This window comes from Vipera berus (genome assembly GCF_964194415.1).
Source record: "Vipera berus genome assembly, chromosome: W".
In the NCBI taxonomy this organism is placed as follows: domain Eukaryota; kingdom Metazoa; phylum Chordata; class Lepidosauria; order Squamata; family Viperidae; genus Vipera; species Vipera berus.
The window spans coordinates 52,839,124-52,847,568 of record NC_138210.1 but is presented as its reverse complement, the minus strand read 5'-3'; the positions used below and the strand labels follow the sequence as shown (position 1 = coordinate 52,847,568).

General features: G+C 43.4%; 1 protein-coding gene across 1 annotated transcript; it reads right to left on the bottom strand.

The window, feature by feature from the left end:
* Nucleotides 1-253: 253 nt before the first annotated feature.
* LOC308676291 (sulfotransferase 2B1-like) lies at nt 254-5,353 on the bottom strand (the record flags this gene model as incomplete). The annotated part of the gene is made up of 6 exons (XM_081342104.1): nt 254-393; nt 499-679; nt 993-1,087; nt 3,018-3,144; nt 3,807-4,015; nt 5,209-5,353. 6 exons carry the CDS (start codon nt 5,351-5,353, stop codon nt 254-256), a joined length of 897 nt encoding a protein of 298 aa, XP_081198230.1.
* Nucleotides 5,354-8,445: the final 3,092 nt, after the last annotated feature.

Below are 8,445 nucleotides of genomic sequence, written 5' to 3'. Positions count from 1 at the left end.
GATCTGGGACTTGTTCTGCTTCACACATAATAACTTGCATATCTTGGGTTACAACAACAACTAGGTCTGGATTGCTGCCACTAAGTGATGTGGTCATGTAATGTTGTGCTTTACGATTCTATTTTTTAGCAACAGCAATCCTGATTCTGATTGCAGTCCTAATTCAAGCACTACCTATATTGAATGAAATATATTTTAATTCACAAAGTTTGGCATTTTTTGATTGCAGCATTGCTCCTTGCCATTCAAAATCTCAAATTTCCTGATGGTTTTCAACTTGGAACTCCTCCCAAGGAAAGTTGGTCTCTAGACCATTCATTTTTTCTTGGTACAGCTGGTGGAAAGCAGCACTTTGCTCTTCAGTGAAGTGAGTTTTCCAGTCCCCAGAAACCCCTGCAAAGAAAGGGAAGGTAAAAGGTGAGACACTATGTGTTTTACTGTACCACCTTCTAGAGATTCATTGAACTGTGGATTTTCTCAAAGCGTTTTGATCTCTACCTTTCCTGAGGAAAGGGCTGATCTTTGGATCCATCAGTTCTTCAGGAACCATGGTATAATTCACCATCTTGTTGCTCTTCATCACTCCAAAGGAAGCATTTGCCACCACTGAGTCAACAGCAGCAGGATCCAAATTCTTGCCTAGGAATTCACAGATGCGAAGAACGCTGCCACGTAGATCCTAAAGAGAGAAGATCATGTGGAAAAGCTGGGTCTCTAATTCAGGACCTTTAGAACAAAATGACTCCTGAATTAGAGTGGGGAAGGAAGGAAGGAAGGAAGGAAGGAAGGAAGGAAGGAAGGAAGGAAGGAAGGAAGGAAGGAAGGAAGGAAGGAGAGAGCTAATAGATGGATAGACAGATGACAGACAGATAGATGACAGAGAGGGAGATGGAGAGAGAGAGAGAAAGAGAGAGAGATGGTAGACAGAGACAAGAGACAGAGACAAAGAGATGATGGATGGATGATAGGCAGACAGCCAGACATCTATCTACCTTTAGCAATTCATCATAGACCAGAAGGAGAAACTTCTTCTCATTTTTGTAAGCCAACCAGCTTTTGACATGATCAAACCAGGTGCCAAAGAGAACTGGGGTAAGCAAATAAGAAGGAAAACATTTTTGAGTTATTTTTTTTATTTTTATTTTTTTGTAACAGCATAAGATTTTAATATAGTAAGCAAAATACAGTAACTCTGGAATTGGAAACCTATATGCACTTACCTAATAGCAAATTCCACTGATCTCAGCAAAACTGGCTTCTAAGCCAATGTTCATAGCAAAAGGAGAGGGATACTGCTCCTCCAGATGTTTTGGATAACAATTTCCACAATGCCTTGCCACAGGCCATGCTGGCTAGGCAACAAGGAACCAAAATCCAACACATCTGATTTATTTATTTATTTATTATTTTAATTCCATTTATATCCCGCCCTTCTCCGAAGACTCAGGGCGGCTTTACAAACTTAGCAGTAGCCTTCATTCTATGTATATGCCTGCTTATTAGGGCTTTCACACACACACACCCAAGCGGCATTATTACAAAGTCAGCTTAATTGCCCCCAACAATCTGGGTCCTCATTTTACCTACCTCGGAAGGATGGAAGGCTGAGTCAACCTTGAGCCTGGTGGGACTCGAACCTGCACTAATTGCAGGCAGCTGGTGTTACTTAAGGAGGCATTAGCCCGCTGCTCCACCAAGGCTGATGGAATGACCATGTTGCCCACTTGTGTCTGACAAATGATCTATTAACATTGCCACCAAAAACCATCATCTCAGCCAAAGGAAAAAATGCTAAGGAGACAGCAAGGAGCTAAAAATTCACCTGACAGAATCCATTTGTTATCATCTAACAGACAAAGCAGATTGTTAGTGCAGACTTGACATCCACAGACACTTGACACACAGGGGGATTCTACAAAGGACTGGCATTTTGCTTCATCAGAGGACATAATTTAATTGGTTCCAGGTCAGGCAAAACATGACCCAACCAAACTGAGAAAGGAGCAATCAGATTTACCAGTTGCATCTTTTACATGCCAGAGGTCAATGCTGTGAGTTGTGAGGCAGTTAAAAGCGGGTCAATTTTATGACAAAAAAATAGCATAAGCAACTCATGTTTTCGCTGTATAAAGAATGAAGGCAGCAAAGGGGTTATAATGAAGGGGCTAAGATAGATAGTTAACTAAGATGTTGGTGGTGAAGGATCTAAGGAGGATCTCAGAGTAAGATTGTAATACAAAATGGATAGGACCCTGAAGACCAAAGCTAAAATGGCATGTTCCTCTCTGAATCTGGAGTTGATTTCTTAGCATTTTTAAACCAGGTTAAATTATTTTAGGACTTAGACCATTAGAATGTCTAACACAGAGAATGTATTTCTCATGTCCTTCCTATCTCAAAATGCAGAGAAGTAGCGCCATCAATTCTGGGCAATTCCGTTTGGTGGTAACTTCAGGGGTTAACCTGGGACTCTGGCTATCCATCCAAAATACACTTGTCAGCTAGTACATGTTAAGGCAGGGGTGTCAAACTCAATTTCATTGAGGGCCACATCAGCATTGTGGTTGCCCTTGGTGGGCCGGGTGGGCATGGCCAGGGTGGGCGCGGCCTACTGGGTGGGCGCAGCTGGAGTGCGTATGGCCTACTGGGTGGGCATGGCCAGCTATACATCATTGGCATCAAGGGTGCCTATGGGGGCCTGAGCAGCAGTGGGACAGATCTGAGGGTCTCTGGCAGAAGGAGGGTCTCTGGACCAGGGCCAAGGCAGCGGGGACCGTTTCCTCACTGTTTCCAGGATGGCTTCGGGGGCCACATGAAACCACTTCGCGGGCCGGATCCGGCCCCCAGGCCTTGTGTTTGACATGTCTGTGTTAAGGGGAAAGATGAATCATCAAGAATAATAAAAGAGGGAAGATTGCAGTCAATGAGGAATTTCTGACACTGATTCTTTCTACTAGGGATTCCAGTGCTTTGGCGAACAAATCATGAGTCTAAATTTCCAGCCTCTGCCCACATACGTTTCCCTGCTGAAAACAGCTCAATAAATTCTCCAAAATCCTCCCTAAACTCCAGAAATGAAGACATCTTGGCATAATGGTAGAGCGATACACAGACATCCTTGGGGTCACGGACAGTGTAAATAGCCTAGAAGAGAAAGTTTTCAAGTATTAGAATGGCTTTATCTCAATGGTTCTTCCCATAGTTCCTTCCCAAAAAGCAATCTGGTGAGGCCAGAAGGCAATGTTAACCTCTCTTACCAGTTATCAGAGCGCCCCCATATCTGACTGCTGGCTGATTTCTTAGCAGTGATCAATGGAAGCATGCTTTCTAACACAGAGAACGTAATTAAGATTCATCCACCACACTAAGCCATAATGGGTTTCCTTTGATTTTGGCTTAGTGTGTTCGCCATCATGGTTGTAAACTACAATTACAATTGTCCCTTACTGAAGACATCCTTGAATTCAAGAATGAAGGCAAGTATACTACATGTCCCACAATAATGTTGCAGGATGCCAATCTGGGTTGGTCACCGGGACCAGAGGTTTAGTCTTCTGAGCTTTTGGACTCTTGCTGGAATCCATCCTCAAAGAACTTCTCTTTACTACAATGTGTAGACAGAGGTTCCCTGAGGATGGGCTCCAGCAAGAGTCCAAAAGTTAAAAAAACTAAACCTCTGGTCTTGGTGACCAACCAAGATTGAATCCTTTAATTGAATCCATTGTTAAACATTCCATGGGTTGTTTGTTGCATCGATATATTCTCTCTATATGCACACCCACAAGTATATGTACAAATGGAATCACCTTAGCTTGCGAAGAGAAGAACCCTTCTGGAAAGATTGTTGCAGGCAAATGAGAGGTAATGAGCCGAGGGGAGGGTCGGTTCTCCAAATACTGGGTTGCTGTCTTGTGTTCAACCCAGGGCACCCGTTCCCAACAAGGGACTGACTGCGAGAAGGTGGGATCTCCATTGCTATAGATCAAAGTAAGAATTTCTTGCATCCAAGTTGTTCCTGAAAACAGACGAGAAGATTGCATACTTCTTACCCTGAACGTATGCAGGGCGTCTTTGAAGATATCTACCAAAGCTGTAGGAGCTGTGGAAGAAATTGCCCCAGGGTTTAGGATTTGAAATGATCCAGAGGAACCATACTCACAAGAAGTAGCACTAATTAAACAAAATCCCAGGTATTATTTCAGTATTTGGGGTTTCCCCACATGTATGCACTTCCATTAACGGAGTCACTAGTTTCGATGGACAAAACAAAATTGGAAGGATAGACAGACAGATGGACAGGAAGAGGATGCAATGTACTGCACATTGTTCAAGTGCCTGTTCTCTTTCTGTCTCATAGTTTTAAGACAATCCTGTCAACAATGGACAGAACTGCAAATAGTTCCAACATACATCCAAAAATCATTTTTTTAAAAAAAAAAAGTTTTTCAACAAGGCATCTATGTTTATAAGATTCTGATTCCACGCACTTCAAAAACTGCTAGCTTTGGTAATTTTTCTGGAAAAGTTCTGGCAATTGTAATTTTATCTGTCCACACAACTGCTAAACATAAAATGGTGCTGTTCTGTACCAGCCTGCTACCGGCCCTGCAGAAAAGGCAGGGACAACCCCTTTTACAAGAAGGCAAGAGGCTGGAATTACGCCTGCCAAATTTATTGCTACAAAAACAAATGGAACAAGACAAACCAAGAAACAGGAGCTTTAAGAAACAGGAACTACCCAAGCGGTTGCCTTCAGCAAACCAGCCCTCCCACACATTCCCCTTATATAGAGTTCAGGGCGTGGCTTCTCTCTGCCTCCTTCTGAGAAGCCCCATTGCCTTCCTCTGTTTACTCCTAATTGACTGCCTCCTGCGTCGGGCGTCCTTGAACAGGGCCAGCTGTGGGTCATCTTCATCCACGCTGTCAGGCTCACACAGCTGGGTCTCCGTGGTGACCAAGTGGGAGGGGCCTGGCTGAGGGCTCTCATCAGCAAGATCTTCAACCCCCTCAGCAAGGTCTTCAACACCCCGCTCCTCCTCCTCTGAGTCATCCGACCCAACTGCCGAACCCACAGGCTGACCCTGAATCACAACAGGTGCCTTGACATATATACTCTGAGAAAAGTGAGTTAGAGCAAACCATGAAAGTATAAAGTAATATATTTCCTTGGCCCCCAAATTCCAGGGGATAGGCCCTTGTGTGACTCACCAGATTTGGGGTAGGTAACATTGAAGACATCACTATCCTGCACTTGGAAACACCGGTGGGCGTAGCGAACACTCTCTTCACTGTGCACAATGCTTGGAAAAGTGATTCCTCCATACTGAATAGACTCGACAATCCGTTTGGCCATTGTTTTGCTATGGAGGAAGGAAAAAGACACGAAATAAAAAGAGAAGCCTGAACGTCCTTTTAACTCTCTGTCTCTGGAAAAGAGGGAATCCTCCGATGGAATTAACAGGAAAGAAGAAGAATGCAATTCCAAAGTTTTCCTTCCTTGCTTCTTCAAAATCTACTGTTTGCTTCTACAACTCCACCAAACCTGTTTTTCCTCTTCTCGTCTTCCAGCCTCCTGTTCTGTGCCACTTCTCTTTCTGAGGCAGGCTGTTCAGAGGGGAAATCTTGGCTTTTATTGAGAAAAATTCACAAAAAGAGACTTTGTCCTTTGAAAAGGGAGGAGAGCCAGGACAGTGAAATTCAGGTCACACATGTACAGTGTATGGTCACAGTTCTCCCTGCCTTCCACTCATACAGATAGACACAGAGAGAAAAAAATAATAAGTAAAACCCAGACTTAGAAGAAATGTGCATTGCTACCACATTTTTGTAACGTTATTGTACATCAGCGGCTCCCAGCCTTTTCAAGGCTCCATACCAGCAAAACTCATTTTTCCCAAAAGAATCCAATCATCTGACACCCCCTCCAGTTTTAATTCACTGGTAACTACTAGAGGGCTCAAGACTCCTGACCCCTCCAGATGGAGAGTTTTCCTCCATTCAAGGGTCCTCTGCTATTCATTTATAGCAGAAGAGGGCCACCTGCAGCCTTCCAGATGCTTTGGACAAAGTCCTATAATCTCTCTCTCTCTCTCTCTCTCTCTCTCTCTCTCTCTCTCTCTCTCTCTCTCTCTCTCTCTCTCTCTCTCTCTCACACACACACACACACACACACACACACACACACACACACAGGCTAATGGCAACCAGAATTCAGCATCATCCAGAAAGCCGAGTGTGGTCGGTCTCCAATTTAAAGGGCTGCTATCTTTTCTTCTGAAAAGAGAGCCATTACCAGATACAACTACAGAAATTCAAAAGGTGAGGCTTTTGAGTCTCTCAGGGCATAGAAAAGCATACAAACATTCCTTTCTCATCAGACAACCAAAATCTCTGCTGTCAGGATCTGGATCTCAATTATTGGTCCATCTACGTTCTTAGGGGCCATCAGTTAACTCACAGAAATGGTCTATAACCGGGGGTGTCAAACTGCTGGCCCGCCGACCAGATGCGTCACCGCGAAACCGCGCCCACCCCATTGCTGACAATGGGGAAAAAAGTTGTGATACACCACCACACGTCACATGACGTTGCAAGTTTGACACCCCCATTCTAGAACAATGAAAGCCAAGTGTTCAGCTCCCATCCACCACCATCAAGGTTGTCAAACAAACCCACTGTAAATCTGCTTTTGTGTTTTTTTGGAATAACAGTAGAATGCGGGAGAAATCTAAGAGCTCATCTTTGAAGAAGATGTTAAAAGCATAGGGTTCTGTGCCAAGCAGACATGTTGGCAAGCTAAATCTAAACTGCTGGAAATTTCTTCCTTCCACAAAAATCCAGACCTCCCGTTTACTTCTCAGTTGTGACTTGTAAAGTGCCAACAAATCATTGATTAAATCAGAATTGGAAGACCCTCTGGATCCGCCACTGAACCATCTCATCGTAGTTGAGCTGGCCACCAACCAAGGTGGTAGATTCCACCACCAAGCAATTTTTATGATGTGTGGAAATTCTTCCTCCTGTTTTAACTAAAATCTGCTTCCTTGCATTTGCCCACAGTTCTTGACTTCCTCTGTAGAACAGAGAGCTTGACGTTTCCATCTTGGTCATCACTGGGCTATTTTTACCCATCTTTATGGCTCCTAAAAGCTGCAGGGATGTGATTCTAAGGAAGTGAAGGTCTGGATGGGACAAAAAAAAAAGTTGGCCTCTTTAGGGAGAGGCTGGTTGTCTGTTGGGTCTGCAGCTGGCCTGTGAACCACAGGGAGCCCACATATGTTCTGTGGTCTAACCTTGAAGTTGTTTGAAGATTAGCTATATATCTCACCTTCTGCTTCTTTGTAGTATTGTTAGATCTTCTTTTGAGGTCATTTTTATTTACCACCACCCACTCACTTCAGGTAATTGTCCAGTTCATCAAAACCCTTCTTACAATGGGGCACTTGAACGACACAGGACTGAGTAGAGCAATTACTTCTCATGATCTGATCAGTGTTTTTGGTGTTGTAATCTAATTGCAATAACTTTATTAGCAGCCGTGCTACATTGTTGGCTCTTCTTTAGCTTGCAATCTACTAAGATGCCCAAATCTTTTCCCTTTCTACAGCAGCCAACCCCGTTTTCCCTCTTCAGTATTTCTGCCTTTTTTATAAAACCTAAATACAGGATATTTTTTTTCCATTTTCCTACAAATATCCTTGATTTATACATGCAGTAAAATGCAGCTGAGAGTGAGCTAGTAGACTAATGGAGTTAAAAACAAAAAAAACACCACCACCCCTTCACTCCACAGGGGTTTTATGATTAGTTTGGTTTGGTTTGGTTTCTTGTTAATGCCTTTCAATTAAAGTTTCCTACCAGTAAAATTCTAGCAGGTCCATCTAGAGCCATTCTCTGGATTGGCTAATATGATTCCATGCAGTGAATATATCTTGTTTGGGAACAGCATAAACAGAAGCCTGTCTACTAACCACTGAATCCTCCTAGGAACTCCTTTGTGCAACATTTCAAATAAGTTACCCAGGATTAATAATGTTTTAGAAGAAGCATATGAAAATCTGAAGCAATGACACACCCCTACATATAAAGAACAGAATACCCATATACTACTGTTGTGGAAAAACCCAATGAAAAAGACAAGAGACAGCAACACAAAACAATAATCCTGTTCTGTACCAGCCTGCTACCGGCCCTGCAGCAAAAGCAGGGACAACCCCTTTACAAACGGCAAGAGGCTGGAATAAAGCCTGCCAAATTTATTAACATAAAACAGAGCAAGACAAGATACCAACCATGAAACAGGAGCTATGAAACAGGAACTATCCAAGTGGTTGCCTTCAGCAAACCAGCCCTCCCACACATTCCCCTTAAATACAGTTCAGGGCGTGGCCTCTCTGTGCCTCCTTCCGAGGTGCCCCATTGCCTTCCTCTGTTTACTCCTGATTG